Genomic DNA, 21,524 nt, shown 5'->3' on the forward strand with positions numbered 1-21,524 from the left:
TAATCGTTCAAAATTTTACCTACTTTAAGATACGTCAATTAATAGATCTAGAAACGATATGGATATGTCAGTGTCAAATGTGACATTTCTTCAAACAAAAACGTCACTTTTGGCACTGACACGTCTAGTCCATATCGTTTCTAGATCTATTAATTGACGTATCTTAAAGTTCGAATCGGGGAGTGAGACCGTTGGTGAGTAAAGGCCCGATTCGGATTTTGAAATAGACATCTAATAGACATCTTTTAGACATCATCAAGATACGATAACGATATGTTTAAGATTTAACCTGTCAAATTTGACATTTGCGCGATTCTGGAGATACTGTTGAACGATTTCCACAGGATATGACTTAGAGATCCAATTCACATCTAATAGATATCTTACTCTATCTACCGTAAAAGTGACATTGGTTGCCCGAATTGCGCTGCAAAAGAGAACTAGTTGATATCTAAACTATAACGTATCTAGAATGGATCTAGTACGTGTCGTCTCTTGTGAATATCGTGAAGTTCGAATACGGCAGTAGTTATAAGGATTAATTACAGACAGGTTGTAGGCGTGGCTCGGTTGTGATTTGTTAATAAATGGGTCATTCTCTGAGAATATGTTTGCAGTTGCGTCTAATAAAGTCTAATTGCCACGACTCTTTTCATACATTTTGTATGGGTGGCGGCAATTTAGACCGCAGACATTGTTTTGTGATTGACCGAAATACCTAAGTTACTTGAACTAGATTTTTATTTAGTCTGAAAGCTAAGCTACATCCATTAGAATATTAACTAATCAACTATGAATCGCCAGAGATATTAGAGCATATATCTCTAGCACAATTCAGTTACCACTGAAAAGCGTCTCACGGTCACTAAAATGTGTTATAGGACGATAGCTTCATGACTAATAATTTAGACTTAAAAGTTAAGTAGTTTAATACTCTTTATACTTCCTAAGCACAGCTGCGTCTTCATTATTCAAAACTACACGATATTTAAAACAGGATTTTAATAAAACCCGACATTTACCGAAAACCGTTAGATTATACAACCATTTTCAAACAGAAAATTTCCTCTGTTGCGATTCTGCCCGTAATGTGTTTTTAATAAAAACCGAGTGCAAATGCGGACGGCCATTGCGTAAACTCACTCATAGTGCATTTCGGTACTACTGATATAGTGGTGCAAGTGAGATGCACTGCTAGTGAGCTTACGCAGTCTATACTCCAATGGTAAGAGGTTTAGTACGGCTACCACCAGTTTTGACATTGACATAACTCTCACGTTTACGTAACTTACTTTCTATGCATCTCGCTCGTACTCGCATATTAGTGCAAGCGAGATGTACAGAAAGTAAATTACGTAAACGTGAGCGTTATGTCAATGTCAAAACTGGTGGTAGCCGTACAAGTTTCGAATTTCGAATACCTAGCGTATGGAGCGAGGTAATGAAAACTGTAGCTTGAATATTTTCGCAGCAAAGAGAGAAAGTAATAAGAATTTCCATTCTACGTACGTATTTGTTCCAATACGTTTAACATATAGCGAATTCTGGTGTATTAATTTATCTTAAAAAAATTGCCTCAACTTATATGACCGTACAAAACACAAAAGCAGGGTGATTGGGTAGGAAACGTATTTTACATCTGCATCGTACCTACAGATGCCCGAATCTCATTATTCGTCATTATATGTAAGTTACAAGATAGCGAACGAGGTTTTGAGCGCATTAAAAAGACATCGCAGATAGCGCCCACCCTTATTGTGGCTCGAGCGTGTATCAAGTAGATATATGAGAAAATGTGATGCACGTATAGACGTACCTACCTAATAGAGTCTGTGCGGAAAGAGAAGAGTCGTGGAATGTATTGGGTCCCATACATTCCACGACTCTTCTCTTTCCGACTCTAAGGTCGGTTGCACCAAACCGTCTGTCACCGTTAAACAAGCGTTCGCTAAATATTATTGTATTATGAAGTTTCATAGACCTCTGCTGCGTGACGTTGATCAGTCTGTTAAATATGGCTGGTGCAACTGGCCCTAAATGTCGTTATTCATAAATGTCATCAACTCTAACAAGGCGTTGATAACTGGTTGATAATCGTTCCTTCATTTTGACATTTGTGCTTTTTAGAAAAAGAAAAAGCTTTATGTTATGAACAACGGGGAAAAGACTGCTAGTTACTGACTGGATCAAAGTTATTTTGAGCATACAAGTACATATTATGCGTACATTTATTAAACGTGAGGAGCCCATAAGTACCTATATCCAAAAAATAGGTAGGTACCTACAGGTAACCTACGAAACAACGTCTTTTACTTACCGAGAAAATTATGCTAAATGTGTTACTTCACATGAATAAATCTTATAAAGTGCTGTCAATATATATCGTATTAAGTGAATTCAGCAATAAATTCGATTTGAAGACAATCTGAAGGAAAGGAGAAGTATTTCAGCTCTCAAAATCAGATTATAATTTGACATTACGATATCACAATCACCAATAACTGCCGAATCTGACTCAAGAGCAGACGATTCAACGCATGCCGCTCTGTCACCTAAATTTTTAATTTTTATTCATCAAATACAAATACAAAGTCAATCTTAAAATCTACTTAAATAATTTACATGCAATTTCCTAACTTAAAAACTAAACATATTACTAATATACTATCCTACTTACACTATCAGCCCCATTCCGACCCCCACCCAGCCCAAAAGTGCCAAAGATGCTAGCGGCATTACCGCGCTGGATGGCAAGCGATATCTGTTGGACTAGATAGGAGCCTGAACGGGGATCGCCTCCTCTGTCACGTAGACGCCGCCCCAAGTCTCTAATCAACCTCTTGGCCTCCGAACACCACGGCCCCGCAGTTTCCACCGCGACCGGAACAAAATCGTACGCTGGTTCCAGGTTGGCGTATTTTAATCGCTTGAGCCTCGCGGCATTCACCTAAATAGTTTGAATTATAAAAATTATATTTATTTTAGTCTATAAGATATAATAATGACCTTATTGCCTAATCCATTGAAACATAAAATAGGCTCAATAAATATCCACTGGAGTAATATCAATACAAGATCAGAGTGTTATAGTTCGAAAGCCGCTCAACTTTGCAGCCATTGGAATTTGATTAAGAGATCCAATACGACAGACATATATGTCTTCAAAGGGCAATTCGAGTCGCAAAATATATCAATATATATATATATATTTTGACCTATAAATGCACATAAAAGGGATCTGAGATGCGATTAATTTGCGAAAAATATGTATGCTACATGAGTGTCATTTTATATCAATAATCAAACCCATAACAACCTGTTAAACGAGAATTGGCTTCAACTAACTCAATAATAATTTTACAATCGTGTGAGAAATATAAAATGAGTCAATTACATACATTTGTACGTAATTAAGCGCAGTTAAGAAGCTGTGATTGGTCTCAACTTAATTGATTCATTAGTGTTACGAAAATTAACTATGTAAATTGTATTTATTGTACTTAATTCGTACACATATAAGTCTATCGATAGCATACGCTAACACACTTTCATGCATCTAACTTAAATAAAAATGGTTAACTGTCGTAACACAATGGGATCAATTAACTTTAGACTAATTACAGGTGCTAAACTATGTACAATTTTTTGCAATTCACTCAAATGATAAGTAGATAATACAGGTGGGTCTACGCAAACGTACAAAAATAGATACTGAATTGACATTGATTTCGGTATAAACAAGTACAAGTAATAGCAAACTAACTATTCAAGGGAAATATACATAAGGAATAGGTAATCAATAGGGACAAATGAAGATGTCGTTGTCGGTCGTTGTGATGAAATATATTATTTAGGTATGTATTATATAACTCAGAGATCGCTCTTTAGCGGTAAGCCCGCCTTTTACCTCACATACTTTCGCAAACATAGATAATATATTTTTACAGTTTGCGATTAAAATTATCTGCCACATTGTAATTCATATTTAATTACACAAACGGGTCTACCGCAATATAATTTCATTGTTTTTACCATTCCGACGTTGCTAAATATGTGTGTTGCGTTAGGTATTATTAAATATGTGTACAAAACGCGAGAGTTTAAAGTGTCACATTGTAATTGTTTTACATAAAGTTAAATACTACTACTACGAGTATTAATGCAGACTATACATGTACCTACTGAAACTCAGCGAGGTCTGCAATAATAGTTATTTACGATATAAGTGCGAAAAATAGGAATTTCACAACGAGTGGTGAATTTAAAAAACACGACCGAAGGGAGCGTGTATCGTATAACGTTTTACAGTATATATTATGGCCTTTTAAGTTTTCGACGTAGTTACGTAATGTGCTTATTATAGCACAGGGTGTAGTAATGGAGCACCAGATGTACTGTAAATAGTATTATGTATCTTAATTTGAAGAGATATCTTGTAATTCTCTGCTGCGTCACGTTAATCAGTTGATTGTGATTGTAACCTAAGTCCACAACTTACAAAGTCATCAAGCAGACGTGTCTCTCGTCCCATCCCACGGGACACTCGTTAGGGACGAACATTCCCGGCCGACTGTGGGGACACTCGTTAGGGAAACAACGATTTCCCGGCCGGCCGAGACGTGTGAAGTTTGTGGAAGGATTGTGAATGGCTTATTTATTTTATGACGTGCTCGCTAATCCGCATCATTGGCCTTTGCGTCTATTGCAGACGATTTATGGTGTAACATACGGGACGGAATTAAGGAAACGCAGGGATGCTTAGCACCTGCATTACACTCTTGGCTTCACCGTCTTATCCCACAGGAAAGGCGAGCCAATACGTGTGGAGAGAGGTTGCAGGAATCTGCCGCTTATTTCAATCCACAGTGTCTACAGTATTATCGTATCGGTAGACGCTCGATTAGGTTGTTTCTTATTCGGATTGAAATGTGAGTTTTATTGAACAAGATGAAACACAAACCATACAGTATATTAAAATATGACATATAGATGAACTTTAAAATAAAAATACCTACACCCACAAATAAAGCGTGGCGAATTTTGGGAAAGAGGGAGGCCTGTGCCCTGAGACACCCGTCCCCTTATCCATAAAATTGTGCAAACCTCTTAAATATTGTCTTTTTCTACCAACAAAGTGAAATGATGGATAGGAACAATCGATTATCACCCACGTCTTACACGTCCAGTGTAATCGTGGATCTACTTGATGCGACGAGGGAGGTGGGGGGAAATAACCGAACAGGATGGCCTTATGGAACTTTCAGTAGGAGTAGCAGAGACAGCGCTATTATTGTTTGTCATAGCCTCACTTTTCGTTTCTGCCTACTTCTAAAAGGACGTAGACGTATTGTTGTTGCCCACCGGTTCCCTGGTGGGTAACAATGAACCCGACCAAATTACGTAGGCTGTTTTTGGTATATTGTCAGCAATGTTAAAACGTGTTTTTAATTTCGTCGTATTGCGGAGGTTCTGTCCCTCACGGGCGCACGCGTATGGCCCATATCTATATGTGTAATAATCAGACTGACATAAGGTAATAAAATTGCCTTAAAGCCGGTTGTCACAGCTCGAACCCGCGTCACACTGGATTAAAAAAAAATAAACACAATAGGAGCTCGGAGACGCCAACGATCCTTTGTGTTGCCGGCTCAATGTCGACAGACGGACGGACAAATGAGGCGCCGTTTTATATAGTTGAGACAGCCGTATTGTGATGGTTTTATCGCTACGATTTGTGTACTTAGTAATAATCTTTAAAAGAATACCTTTTTTATACATTTTATGCCTTTTTCATGCTATACATAATGCAATGTTCTCTTGCCTAAAACCAATTTTCCCCAGTCAACTAATGATAAAATTAAATCTAAGAGAAGGTTAAAAATTTAAACGTTGCCTATACAGCTTGGATTTTATTTTTGGGTCAGTGAGGGCAGCTACCACATCCACATCCCGTGCTGCTACGCGAAAATGGTTTCCATGCATTTACTATGGAAAAAAAGTGAAATTTGATTCACATTTTTCTTATATTTTGAATGTTATTACTGTAATGTCTTCATACAGTATAAAGGATGTCTCACGTTAGACCGGGCCGTGTACGGGTCGGAGCTTCCGGCGCATCGTTTTCTATGGAAAGCATCACGTGATCACCTGTCATGTCATAAAAAAGTAAGCGCCGGAAGCTCCGGCCCGGACACGGCCCGATCTAACGTGAGACCCTTTATGGTCCTTAAACGTAACAGGACTGATTGGCGAGATAGAGTTAGACCAAGAAAAGTCTGCAGCGATTTTGATAGCACACTCAGTGCAAGTGTTATTTTAAACGTCAAACTTCTATAAAATTATGACGTATAAATAACACTTGCACCGCGTGGACTATCAAAATCGCTGCAGACTTTTTTTGGTCTAACTCTAGAAAAATATCCATTTAGCTAGGTTGTTTCAACGTTTACTCGTAAATCACAGTTGTAAATAAGTAGGTACGAGTACCATCAAACAAGAACCGTAATGGGTGGCCATTATTGTCTAGTCTATGAAATGTTGGTAAATGATGAAGACCATTTATTTCAGATGTTGAACATCTGTTATAATAAATGAGTCTCGTCATTTATTTTTGATGTCGTTTGTAAAGTACTACATATAAAATAAATGCACTGAAATTGCTCTTGTAATATTGTTCACAGGTTTTTTTATTAAGTGTTGTGTTTATTTTCCTACTTTAGTTTAAGTTACCATAGTGCGTCATAAAATATTCGAAACTAAATAAAATGGAACTAAAAATCCATACTAATTTGGACTGCGTCATGGAATAACGAACTACTTAGTTCGTTATTCCATAACGCAGTCCATTTGTTGCCATGTTTAAGCATTTTACGTCAAAAATGTGACGGTGGCGCCCTCAATAATTTTCTACAATTTCTTGTCGGACTATTACACCATAATAATATTGTTTCTGTTTTTTCTACTGCTGAAATGTTTTTTGTGTTCTTGGTAATAATAGTTAAATAACTTAGTAGGTCTATGCCAAATGCCTACATACATTTTAACGCCTTCATTAAAGAGATAATACTTTGGTAAGATATTTGATTAACATAGACCTTGGAATTGCACTAATTTTATCTTGATTTTTATTGTTCTGGACTGTTATTATTATTGTTTGTAGAATCTTCTGATGTGTTGTATTAATCTGTATAATTATTCATTATTATGTGCTATTTATTTTCTATATTTTTGACATGTTTTAAAATATTTTTTTTTTCTCTTTTAATTGATTTGATACTGTGTATGTACTGCATGGACTATTCCTTATTCGCAATAAAGATATTGAGTATGAGATCTTGGTAATAAACGTATTTTTATTTATTTCGGGTAGCTATACCTATAGCAGAGTTAGTCATGTCGGTACTATTACTGGTGGCAATACTTGTACGGCTGCCACCAGTTTGACACTGACACGTTCGCTAGCGTGAGCATAACTTACTTGCAAGTGCAAGTAAGTCTTTGGGATAACGCTTTTTAGGTTTCTGTAGTCAACTAGGAACCTTTATTCTTTGAAGGTCGTATCGATACGGACTCGTGGATGGCAGTTTATTTCACAGTTTAGCTAGAAAGGCGAAAGAACTAGCACTCAGTTCCCGCAGACTAATCAATCAGTTCCAGTCGATTTATCTCCGCAGAGTATCAATCCCGTCTGTGTCAGACCAATAAATCAGTCGATAGTGCAGTGAGCGGAGCCACTCAGTCTCCCACGCTATACTATCAGTTCCTCACCATACATGAAACTTATGCATGTATTGGCAATATAAATTGATAGTAGATAGAAGTGCATTTGCTTCAAATCTCTGGAGCGATTAGTGCAGGTATTTTTATCTTTCTCTCATACAGCAATAATGTTATTATTTACCATGACATGCAATAGACAATTTAATTGTTACTTTACTCCTTGCGTTAAATAAGCTTTGACTGGTATTTGGATACGTTAATAGTGACAAAATGCTATTGTTATAGTGCGACATAAAATAGCAGAAATTAGAAAATAAATGAGGGCGCCACTTTCTACGTAACTGTCACATTTTTGACGTAAAATGGTTAAACATGGCAACAATTAAGTATGAAATTTTTTTAGTTCCATTTTATTGAATTTCTACTATTTTATGTCGCACTGCAGGTACGTAAAGCCTTAGCAAGCTCGACTCAATCAACTAAAACTAAGTAACCAAGAAAACAAAAATAATCAATTCTAGCATCAACGAATAGATTCCTTAGCTGTGTACGTCGTGGCTTTATCCGTATATAAGTCTCGTCTGTCTCCGATATATAAATCTTGCGATAAACTAGACAGAGTGGATGACGTGAACGTAATGAAACAGTGAAACACTTGCGGTGAGTTTTAAAAGTTGTATGAGGTAAAAGAATAGATTTTAGAGTCTAATGTTATCTGGAATGAAGTAGGACCCTTTCCCCCAGGTCCCCTTTTTACCAGGTGTTTACAAGTTTCCAGCTTATTATCTCTTCTTCCGAGGTGAAACCCTTAATATGCCTGGGTCATAAAAAGCTCAATCCAACTAAATAAAACTAAGATGCCAAGAAAACTACTATATTTAATTCCTTAGCCGTGTACGTCGTAGCTTTATCCGTATATATGTGTCGTCTGTCTCCACCTATAGATAAATCTCGCGATAAACTAGACAGAGTGGATGTCGGCGTGAACGCGATGAAACACTTGCGGTGAGTCTTTAAACGAAGTACGAGTAGTGGTTAGAATATAATACTATTTTTCACATCACCTAATCAGAAAATGGATTTTTCTTCCCTGCTAGGATCAAAGTGGCACTTTTCTGTTCAACGACATTTCATTGCCAGTATAAAATATTAATATAATTAACTAAGAACATCATATGTACAGTCTGGCAAAAAAGAGTAGAAATTAAAAATTGGCAACACTGTAGTGTCAACACTAAGATTTTTTTATTTTCCTCATAGTTGATATGTAATTTTCCTCATAGGTGAGTTTGAATGAAAAATATTTATTAGCGTTCATACGGTTTTTATTCGTAATATTTTACAGTTAATATTTTCCTAATTTTGATGTGGTGATAACTTTTGTGTTTCATTCGGTAGATTTTAACTCTCGTTCCAAGTTCCACTTTTCGCACCACTTGCTACGCTTCGATATCGTTATTAGATCGAGAGGTTAAACAAGAAATTTACCCCCCTCCCTCCTACTAAATAATATTAGTCTTGTACGATTCTAGGAATGGACTCATATTAAATAAAATAAAAATAAAATAAAATAAAATGCATTTATTTCAGACAAACAGTCCATATTTTGTTAGTAAGTACATTTTACACTTTAAAACTTATAGCTAAGGTTAACTTAAAATAAACTTAAATAACTATCTTAGGTACTAAAGATAAGTGCAGAGAGGACCAGTGCCTTATCAGGCCACTGTCCCATCTGTCAGCCACGACGGCCAGGAGACTGTGGCGGCTGTCACGCACCCTGCGGAGCGTCGCGGCGCAGCGCTTGCTAAGTTATTGCTATATTGAAAAGCTTATAAGTTATCAGTTATCACAGTGAAAACATGCAATCCTATGTAAACTACTTGTATGATTTTTTGTGTTTTTTCATATCAAACGGTGTCTTATCATGCAACATCATTACAGCAATGGTGCCTAGCTGCTTTCCATCAGGTGGGTCGAAAGCTTCGGTAAAAAACCGGGCAAGTGCGAGTCGGACTCGCGCACGAAGGGTTCCGTATCCGTACCATAATGCAAAAAACGGTCACCCATCCAAGTACTGATCCCGCCCGACGTTGCTTAACTTCGGTCAAAAATCACGTTTGTTGTATGGGAGCCCCACTTAAATCTTTATTTTATTCTGTTTTTAGTATTTGTTAGTTTTGTTATAGCGGCAACAGAAATACATCATCTGTGAAAATTTCAACTGTCTAGCTATCACGGTTTGTGAGATACAGCCTGGTGACAGACGGACGGACGGACGGACGGACGGACGGACAGCGGAGTCTTAGTAATAGGGTCCCGTTTTACCCTTTGGGTACGGAATCCTAAAAACTAGCTAAATATTTTGAGTTCCATTCTTCATTCGATTTCATGGTGAATACTATGATATAGGTGATATTGACCCGCACGCCGTTCCGGTGTGTAAACGAGACAGCGCTATGCACGTAAAGAGCAGCGTCCGGATCCGCATTCAATGTGAAGACCGCTGCACTCAGGAAACTTTAGTTTTAAAAGGGTGACCCATTTGACGGACGGTTAAAACGCGAGCATCCTTGTAACGGGATGTTAGTTTAGCTGCAGTTTGCTGTAATTACCTGTGTAGATATATCTGCACAGTTTATATTGGTCCAAGTCATAGGAGACAGCGACGTAGTACATATGAAGCTGATGATTGTATTTAATCGCTGCTCATGTATAATGTAGTATACCATGGGAGATAATGAGAAGTGGGTCTAATTTAGCTTGCAATATTTGACCCGAACATACAAAGCAACAAGAATATGCATGTTAAATAAAAGCTTGTAAAAAGTAATGTAGTTGTTAACAGTATTAGCTGTGGTGTTGTTAACTGAATTAATTCAAGTGGCTTTAATTTCATTGTAGCTAAATTGCTTTATCTCTGCGCAGTATAATTTGACCCGAGTCATAAGATGTAGCGGATGTAGATGGTTATCTGTTACATAATTATTAGCAGGTAATATGCCAGTTAAACGCAAAATTTGACAGCTCTCAACAACTGACAGGCTGATATCGTCCGGCGAACTGGTAATCTGTGGGCCCCTTAATATACAAAAAAAAATTAAAACAAATAGGTAGGTATGCTTCGTAGAGAAAACTATAAGTACGCACTGTTATGTAGCCATTCCATTGATTTCATGTTAGCAGCCCGAAATTGTTTAAAACACCCAAATCACCCAATCAAATTATTATGTGATGTATCTTATCTGGCTTAGTATCTATTTGATGACACCTCAAGCATCAAACCTCGTCAGGATTTGTGTAATGTCTGTCTTGACGTAAAATTAAAATTTTATTAAAAGCAGTTTATATACAAGTCAATGTAATCATACATCTTTATAACTTTGGGAACAAATCAAATTATTTTATTAAACTGAAACAGGTGTCATATACTATATAAAGAGTGACGTCTATTTCAGTTCATTGCGTCTTAATTTAACAAAGATTTGCTAACTCCGTAATATAAATCGCTATTTTCTCGTAACTTGCTCACAAACATAAACTTATGAATATGCATTTTATTCTATATGCATTGCGCGTTGCATATTAACCTGAGCCACTGCGACTTCGCCGTATACACGTAATTTTAGTATACAGTTAATTAAATTATTCATTTATGGAATGAATTTGCCTAGTTACTTATCTAAAATACACAGTGGCGCTTTAGAACTTTATAGAAGCCTATAAAAGCTACCGATTCGACCCCCATGTGCTAACGAGACAATCTTTATGTATACTAGCGACCCGCCACGGCACGGGGTAACAAATGTTACAGCTAAACCTTCCTCAAGAATCACTCTATTGATAGGTGAAAACCGCATGAAAATCCGTTCAGTAGTTTTTGAGTTTATCGCGAACATACATACACACAAACAGACAGACGCGGCGGGGGACTTTGTTTTATAAGGTGTAGTGATGGAGTGCAAATGGGTAAAAAGTTTTTGACGACTGTGTTTGATGAATTTTTGGTTTTTGGTGTACAAAGTGGTAGGCGGGTTAGCTACACGAGAATATAATATAAATTAATTTAAGCATTGTTTATTGTTAAGTATCATGATTAATACGGCTGAGAATATTGTGCCAAATTAATTTAAGATAACTTTTTGTTATATTAAGAATTAATAGGCTAATTAAAAGTTACTCGACAGGAAACTTTGAAGTTCAGAGGCCTAAAGAGATTTCAACCCTTCTCGCAAGAGTTGCTTCAAAATATTATAACTTAGAACGGTTGAAGGAAGTAAAGTTGAGATCTTTTAGAAGACGTGTATTTTACAAGGGGTCTCTCTATTGTTTCCCAAAAAGTTTTAAGTCATAATGTATTATTTGCCCGCATTTTCGTTAGTCATAATTTATTTGGTTCAGAAACGCGTCACTTTTCAGGATTGCCATAAAACAAACCTTTTTTTTTAAGAGGGGAAATGCTTTACGCATACCACCCGGCGCGGGGACGGGACGGGATATCGGATGGTTATGTGGAACTCCCTGTTGTGGGCTAATGAGACCCCAGGTTTACCCACTAAAACCCCTCTGTTGCCGCCTCTCTGCTATAACCTAACCCTATCTACAGGATAACCTTACGAAAATCCTGAAAAGTTAACGGTTGCAGTTTTATGACTAATGATAATAATAAATGATAAACAATACATTATCGGCGCGATTCGGGAAATGAATTAGAGATTCAATAGATATGAAATAGTAAAGATATGTGACGTTCCACGGCAAAAGGTACCTTCTGGCGGCTGGCGCTTACGCTATTATTCACGCCGCTCCAATATTCAGCCGGGGCAATGGTACCTTTTGCCATGGAACGTCACATATCTTTACTATTTCATATCTAGTGAATCTCTAATTCATTTCCCGAATCGCGCCGGACTTAAAACTTCATGGGAAACAAAGGGACCCCTTTTACAATAATGTAAACATTGTTTACGTTACTTGCCGCGCTTATACTCCGACGTGCCCTTATTTAAACGCCAGTTAAAGGGACAGTTAAACCCTTCAAGAATTTAATATGAACCTGCAGTCAGCGGCCGTTTAATAAACGGCTCAGCTGCACTCGTGTTCCGTCTCCTTTGCATTTAATATTGTGCAATATTAACTGACCGTGAAGTCTACTAGAATGTACACTTGACATCAAAACGATATTTGAATGATGTCAGTAGTAAGTTATCATGTTATCAATGTTATTATACGCGTCGGCCCGATTCGAACTTTAAGATACGTCCGGTGCGATTCGGGAAATGAATTAGAGATTCACTAGATATGAAATAGTAAAGATATGTGAAGTTCCACGGAAAAAGGTACTTTACGGCGGCCGCAATAATATTGGAGCGGCGTTAATAATAGCGTAAGCGCCAACCGCCATAAGGTACCTTTTGCCGTGGAACGTTACAAATCTTTACTATTTCATATCTGGTGAATCACTAATTCATTTCCCGAATCGCGCCGGTCAATTAATAGATCTAGAAACGATATGGATTAGATATGTCAGTGTCAAATGTGACGTTTCTTCAAAGAAAAACGTCACTTTTGACACTGACACATCTAATCCATATTGTTTCTAGATCTATTAATTAGCGTATCTTAAAGTTCGAATCGGGCAGTTGTTTCGGTCACGCTGATAGATGCACGGATAAGTTGGTATAAGTGAAATGAACGCGCGAATGAGAAACATACTGTGATGGTATAACACTTTAAACTCTCGCGTTTTATACACATATTTAATTACACAAACGGGTCTACCGCGATATAATTTCATTGTTTTTACCTTTAATTCCGACGTTTCAGCTGAGTTGCACCAGCTGTGGTCACGGAAAGACTGACGTCCCAACAAATGTCAACGGAGATATTAATAAAACACCACTAAACTACCCTAATTAGTTTATAAAAATGTTCGGGGTAGACAAAGAAATTGCAGCTACCCGTTAAAGTTTAATGTTTATTGTCCACGGCACGACACGCAACACTCACAGTATCCGTACACTGGTCCGAAGATATATCCGCTGGTTTCACAACAGCACACAAACAATGAAATAGAATGAGAGGTAAAAACAATGAAATTATATCGCGGTAGACCCGTTTGTGTAATTAAATATGGATACTGTGATGGTGATGGCGATTACAGGTGTTGTAATTGTGTACGAAATCTTTGCCTGCACTGCATCATCTACTCTTACAAAATATGTAGAGTTCCATACTGGCGAGAACAAGTAAAATAAATGTACACTCACAAGAAAATAGATCAATTTGAGCAGTAGCGTCTAGAAGATCTAAATGCTAAGCGATATATTCGCGAGACGCGACCTAAGTCATCCTACACGTATAGTGTATACCCGCAACTTGACTGGACACCTCCACTGCGCATCGTGTGACCACATCTTCAAAACAAAGTTTGGTTTTGCGAGTCGCAATAAAGCGTTCCATAACTGTTCCAGGATAAGAACTGTTGATGCCAGATACGGCAAGAAAGATTGAATGACTGCCTTACTCAAGCCAAAGAGAATAGAGTGTATAGAGGCGGATTGCCAAAGTAAATTATGTAGCCACTGTAAATTTACTGCCATCTTTCGACAGAAGATTAAAATTGTTAGAACGCCATTTGACTGTGATCCTTATTCTTTCACTGATATGTTTTAATTTGTTAAATATTGAAATTAACGCCATCTACTCGACTGTAGGCCAAAGGTTATGGCACCACCGCTCGAAAATATTGCACCGTTAGCCCTAGAAAATAATTACTCACTGTGGTTCGTGCTCGGTCAGCAGTTCCTCAAAGTGTATGACCAGCGCGTGCGCAGGCGGGGCGCGCAGCTCGCTGATGCACTCCACGTCGTCAGGGTAGGGGCGGGGGAAGCCGGGGGAGGAGACGGTGGCGTGCGGCCGCAGGTGCGAGAGGAAGATCGTCTCGTTGCATTGTATGGTGGTCGCGATGTATGGGTCTGCAACAAAAAAAAATGTAATGTAGTAGGTATATCGTTTGTAAAGGTGAAAATTGTAATGACGAGCTTCACATAGAGCTGATTTTAGGGTTCCGCACCCGAAGGTAAAAACGGGACCCTATTACTAAGAGTCCCCATCTGTCTATCTGTCTGTCACCAGGCTGTATCTCATGAACTGTGATAGCTAGGCAGTTGATATTTTCACAGATGATGTATTTGTGTTGCCGCTATAACAACAAATACTTACTAAAAACAGAATAAAATAAATATTCGCTCCTCCCGAATAAAATAAATATTCCCGGCAGCTTTTGCCGTTTTTCCGAAATGGTACGGAACCCTTCTTTGCGCGAGTCCGACTCGCACTTGGCCTGTTTTTTAACCGACACAGACAGCGGTGAGCTGCATTTTGTGACCGATTAGGTACTTTGCACGATCGCACCGGCGGCAGGAGAGGTCAGAGCCCGTAGTACGAGTCACTGACAATGTCAAAACTGACATATACGATAACGTCTACGTCATTTACTTTCTATACATCTCACTCGCACTGATATGCGAGTACGAGCTAGATGCATAGAAAGTAAGTGATGTTCTTGATAGCGTTTATGGGTGGTAAGGTAAACGGCCCCAAGTTCGTGTTAGTACGTTATTTCGTTAGTTTTGTTTCTGGCGCAAATAATAAGGAATTCAATTATTTTTTATTTTAATTATACATATGAAAAAAATCTGTATTATTTAATCTCTTCAATAAAGTAATAACCAATATTTTAGTAATTAAACTGAGAGTAATACGACGGTCGAAACTGTCAGAGGGCCGCGAACAGCTGTGTTGTATGCGTGCACTTTTTTTAGGCGTAAGGTGCGCGCTCTCACTTGTTAAGCTTATAGGAAGGAAAAGCTAAACCCATTGGAATAAAAGTTATGGGAGTGTTTCTGTGGGTTCCTTAGTAATTGATTTGATAAGAAAAAAGATTGAATATATGCATAGAAATAACTTAAAATTGCAATAAATCGACTCACGAAATAGCGGTCATTTTATTTTTCGTGTGTCTCCTATTTCGTGCCACTAACGAATCAAGGATTTTCTAGATACATTTTGAGTGCTTGTTTTTAAATATAACAACGAAGATAATTAAAAAAATAAATTAGTAAACAATTAATGTATTTCATGAAGTTTCGTATGAGCGAAATTCGGTATATGTTTTTTTCACTAGAATTCTCATAAAACGAGTTTGAATGTGACCCGAGTTAAAATTTTTAAGGTATATTTCACGTATATTCTCATATTAACTACTAGCACAATTTTATTTATTATTCAATTTATTTGATTTATTTTTGTGTATGTTTATATTTAACGTATAAGATAGTAAATTATTTTTTGTAAATAATTTTTATTTTTTAATTTAATTTAATTTGTAATTTTTATTTTATTTATTTAAATAGTTTGGCTCTTAATCACGTATTAAAGTACCCATATGGTTTACAAAGTCTTAATTCAACCATTAAAGACGACGAGTACAAAAAACTTTAAGCTAGCTCTCAATTTTTTTTTTTTTTTAATATTATTTTTAATTTGACCATACAATTATTCGTAAGTAGGTAAGACCGTTAAATATAAATGATTATCAGCAAATTATCACCAATTACTCTAAGAAAACTTTATGCCGAAACAGGGGACACGAATTCACGAACTTAGGAGCTGACCTAAATTTGTATCACGAAATGGGAGCCAAATAAGAGGTTCACGACAAAATTCATATAAAATAAAGTTTCAACTAAAACCCTACAGTTTAAACATTAAATTATCAACAAAGAACTAATATAACTTATTCAAAAGCTTTCAAGGTAATGATATATGCTTAGTAATATTTAAAAAAATATACAAACTCTCAACTCACTCTCAAGAGCCTTAACCTGCCGAAACAGGGGCCCTTTACCTTAGCCACACGGAAACTACTCTCGCGTTCAGCAATAAATTGATGGGACTCATTTTATAGTATGTTTAATTCGTTCGAGCCCCATAATCATTCCATCGCATCGCAAGGTACCTGTGACATTGCAAAGTTACCTGTGACTTATGGGATACATGTTTTCGCTCCTTGAGATTCAAATAAGAAAAACGGTATGAGTAGGTTAACTTTTATTGAATTATAATATTTAAAACTTTCGCGTTTTGAACACATATTATTCGAGACACATATTATTTTTATTGTTATTCGAAACGTCGGTAAATAAAGGTAATAAAATAAATTCGTGATAGACTTGTCTATAAATGTTTTTATTGTATTGTCCACAGAAGTGACTTGTTTCCTAAAATGTGTTTTTTGATATAATTTCCCTTTAACTCAGTGTATCTAGCTCGTATCAATATAGGTACTAGACGTGCGCGCCGGTAGAAAAAAATCGGGCGGCGGCGCGCCACGAAAAAATCCACGGCGGCGGCGTAACGCCGGCGGCGTGGGATTTTCAACTTTTCAATATACGTATAATGAAAAACCAAGATTAACTCTAAATCAACAAGGGACAAAATCTCAAAAAAAAACTGTGTTACATCGTTTTTTTGGTTTATTATAGAAAAATCATGAAAAAAAATCTAATTATAATGTTGAAAAAAACATATGTCAAGTATGTTGGACGTTGCTATGATCGGTGTAAATAAAAAGATACGCCACGTAATGAAAAGACGTCCAGTATTTTGGACACGCCGAGTATAGAGTACCTACCTACTGTATGTGTATAAGGGTTTTTTAGTCCAGTTCATGTTTTCTAAATAAATATAGAATAATTGCATTTTTTAAATAGAAATACACTTACTGATAATGTCAACTTATGTAATGAATTTAAGTAAGTGAATGCAACGAGTAGGCATAGCCATCCAGCGGGGTAATGTAGCCAGCCTCATGGGCACCCTTCCGCAGGGCACAGACTTGGGGGACCTTTCATAGGCCTTTCATATTTTTTCTATTGTTGTTTAATTTTTAAGTAGGTTTATTTTAATGTTAGTTTAGTTTTGTAGGTAGTTTTAATTTTAGGTTACATTTACGTTATCTTCTCTGTTGTATTTGTTAATTATACCTATTATAATTAGATTTATTATATTAAAAAAAGTAAGTGAAACCTATTATTTTTATATTTTTGCAATAACTTTATATCTCGTAGGTGTTAAAATTTTACCAGTCATTGACGTAATTTATTTCACATTAAATCTAACTTAGCGGGGTATCCTAGGAAGCAGTCACATCTGAGCAATGGTTTTTACAATAATGCATGCACTTTTATCTAAATTTTCGTAATAAATTTCTCAAATGAAATCGGGTCTGTCTCTTGATGAACACAAATTCACACACACACACACATACACCACATCCACAGGAAAAAACACCATAAAAATATATTTTTTTAATCTATCTGTCGGATGCTTCCTTGCAAGTTCTGCGTTCTGTAGGACTTCGACAAAAAGATTATGTTCACACTGGTTCCCAATATTTTCTTACTTACTTAAAAATAACATATCATTCAAGTAGTAGTAGTCGTAGTTTCCTGGTAGTGTAAGTACGCTACCAGGGGAAAGTAACGCTATGCTTTAATATTTGGTGCAGAATTTTTTTCTTGGGATGTCCAGTATGGGTGACGTTATCGATTTAAGGGTTAAAATAAATCAAGCAATGAATTAAAAAAAAACGGAACAGTCGGAACGCTAAAGCTAGGCACGTTGCACGTGCTTTATATCCATTGATTTTAAATTTGTACCCTCTTGCGGGTTATGTCTCGGCGCGAATTTTAGACTACCGGCGGCGGCGGCCGCGCGCTGTCTCCTTATAGCGGCGGCGCGCCGCGGCGGCACGCACGTCTAATAGGTACTTACCCCTTCCTTAAAAAAGAATCTCTACTGATTGGTAAGTTTGTTTCTGCTGGTAAAATTTCCACCCGATATGCAATTGCAAATAACCCAACCTAAAACCCAAACCAAATGTTTTGGGTTGAAAAGTAACCCAATATAACGAAAGATGAATTCCACAAAAACATATCTTAAACCTGCAACTTTGTACCTTAAACGGTAAAACAAAACATTTAAATAAAGTTTGCAAGCACTGCAATAAAACGTTCAGTCCAAACAGATCCACCGAACAAATAACAAATAACAGTTTCTGTTTGACGGATATTTTTGCAAATTCTGAGCTTTTCAATGGAGCATCTGGCTTTTTAAATGTTTTTGAGCTACGGATCTATTGGATGACGGAGATACAATAGAATAGATAAAGAGTGAAATAATGGGGCTTTTTTGCGGAAACCCAGCATCAAAGTGGTTTTCATGGGGTCAAACACACTGGACCCAGTTGGTCGCTTTGTGCGCCGGTGCGTGCGTCTTGTGTAGTTGTCGTGTTGTTTTGTTGTTGGTGCTGTTGTTTGTGCTGTTGTTTTTGTGTAGTAGTTTGTTTTCCAAAGAGAAAAAGTAATGAAGTTGTACTTTTGCTAGAAAGAAAAGATCCGCATACGAGCACTTCATTTCCGCAGCTCGGCCTTCGGCCTCGCGTGCTTGGGAACTCGTAAGGGAGGGTTCGGGCCTTCGGCCCTATGCGGAGCTCGGCCTTCGGCCTTCGCTGGGTTTCGAAGCTCAGCTCAGCTGAAAACACTTGGGGAGGGTTGGTTTTGCTTTGGGGCTTAAGCGGGAAGTTGGAGCTTAAACACGACCCAATAGTAAAAGTGTCTTAGACAAGCGAAACGGCGGGCCCAACCCCTGGACGTAATGTCCACGACAGTTGGTTTAGGATACTCGCAAGTTAAGCGATCCAAGCGTCATCAGCGCCACATTGTATAGCCAGTAATAGACCATTGATGATGATGATGATGATGATGATGATGATGATGATGATGATGATGATGATGATGATGATGATGATGATGATGATGATGATGATGATGATGATGATGGTTTCACGAGGTAGCCAAAAATACGTTGACAAGAATGTTTACTGCGGCACATTGTTGATAATATTAACAAACATGTGTGTTTGTTTATCGAAGCTAAAGAAGAATATTTTGAAGATAAAACGTTTTGTTAAAGTATATTTATTTAACAAAATTAATGCAGCTTTAATGTGATATGAAATTTTGTAAAATTACACATATTTTAATAGGTAAGAAAAAATATTCCTAAAAAATTTTTGGCAACGTATTTTGGGCCACGGTACGGGTGAGAATGAGAACATCTGTAATGACAAGATTTTCATGCTGAAATGGTAGTGTAGAGATTAATCCTATTTCGTGACTATATTTCTTTCGAGAAAAAGTAATAGCGAGTAACAGATAAAATAAATATTACGGAACAATATTACACAAATCGACCTAGTCCAGAATCACAGGCGTTTTAGATCCTAAAGTGTCCTAGGAGGTTAGAAGGTCAGATAGCGTCTCAAAAATACAACATCCTTTTTTTTGTTCAAATATGCCTCGTGACTCATGAAAGGCATAATTGTGTATATATTATTTCTACACGAATTGACACGGGAAAAAGTAAAAAATGAAAAAACCTACATTTCTGCATACATCACGTATTTCCAAATGACCTGTTTTCGCGCCCCTGATAGGAAAAAACACCGATATTTACCGACGCCATAACAGACGTAATAAAATTCACGTATTCTACGGATTTCCCGTGGGGCCAGTACCTGTGTTTGGAAGTGGAAGTCGTATTGTTTAAGACGTTAATGGTATTTGTAAAAGTCACATTTGTAATGCCACAGTATTCCATCCAGTCGCCCGGAGGCCTATAAAAACCTTCCTTTCTATTTTGACAAATCAAAATTTCATTTGTCTTGACAAGTTCTGAGTGGTCGGCTAAAAGATAAGGAGTCTATAACCCCAGTAACGTATATTCGAACATTTTTATTTCATGATCCAATTTAAATATCGGTACCGTAAAACAACTCTTTAGAAATCATGGTTTATCGTGAATAATTAGTACACACGTTACTTGTTTTTGCCTATGAACTACATAGGACAATGAAACTGATAAGATGTATCTCTACTTAGAAAAGTAATCAAGGGTGGTAGATACTTTTGGTTGCTTCGTCCGCTACTACGAATATTAATGCTGTACTGTACTCCGAAATCATCAAATTGTTTACTTTGTTATTTTACTTCACATAAATCTGTCAGTGAATTATTGCTGCTCAACCTAACTGACACTTACACATTTAAATAAAAAACTCTGATTCAAATCTAGACAATAGCATTCACATTTTACAAAATAAAATTCCTAACATAAAATGGACCGTAACATAAATACGTGTTATGACTTTTACGCCCTCACAGCCTTTTATTAAATCCGACCGCGAATAAAGAAAACGTAAAATCTTCTTTATTTATGCACGTATCGCTATCACGTCGAGCTACACGTATCCCTAGAGAGAGCAAGTATAGGAGTTATACTTTACTTATTTAACCTATGAGATGGTCAATTCTGTTTTAACAATTTGTTTAAGTTTTGATTTAGTTATGATAGGTAGGAGGAGGAGTTTGAGTTTGACACGACTACTAGTTGGCACGATTGGCATGTTGGCTACGCAGCCTGATCTTCTGATGATTTTCGACGATGGATGACGCTTTTCAATGATGATTCTAGAATTTTTTTTTGTTCCAGCTTTTTTGTCGCGCACACTTAATTAAAACATACTCAGATACGTCATTTGTTCTTGACCAGTAGATTGAATGCACCGCAATGAACAGCAATATAAATTAGGACGCAATAAAATGGACAAACGAACTTAATCAGTCGACCGAAATACAATGGAAACTATTCGCTTCATGTCAGACCGTTATTGCCAATAT

The 21,524-nt window shown here is 37.1% G+C and overlaps 1 protein-coding gene across 4 annotated transcripts in view; it reads right to left on the minus strand.

Moving 5' to 3' along the window:
- The window catches only part of LOC134795644 (uncharacterized), a 439,378-nt gene that overhangs the window by 80,274 nt on the left and 337,580 nt on the right, over nt 1–21,524 (minus strand). For all 4 annotated transcript variants that reach the window (XM_063767547.1, XM_063767546.1, XM_063767545.1 and 1 more), the window contains exon 8: nt 14,501–14,696. In XM_063767547.1, coding sequence (XP_063623617.1) covers nt 14,501–14,696 — 196 coding nt within the window. The remainder of the gene's footprint in view (nt 1–14,500; nt 14,697–21,524) is intronic.

This window comes from Cydia splendana, chromosome 12 (assembly GCF_910591565.1).
Source record: "Cydia splendana chromosome 12, ilCydSple1.2, whole genome shotgun sequence".
In the NCBI taxonomy this organism is placed as follows: Eukaryota; Metazoa; Arthropoda; class Insecta; order Lepidoptera; family Tortricidae; genus Cydia; species Cydia splendana.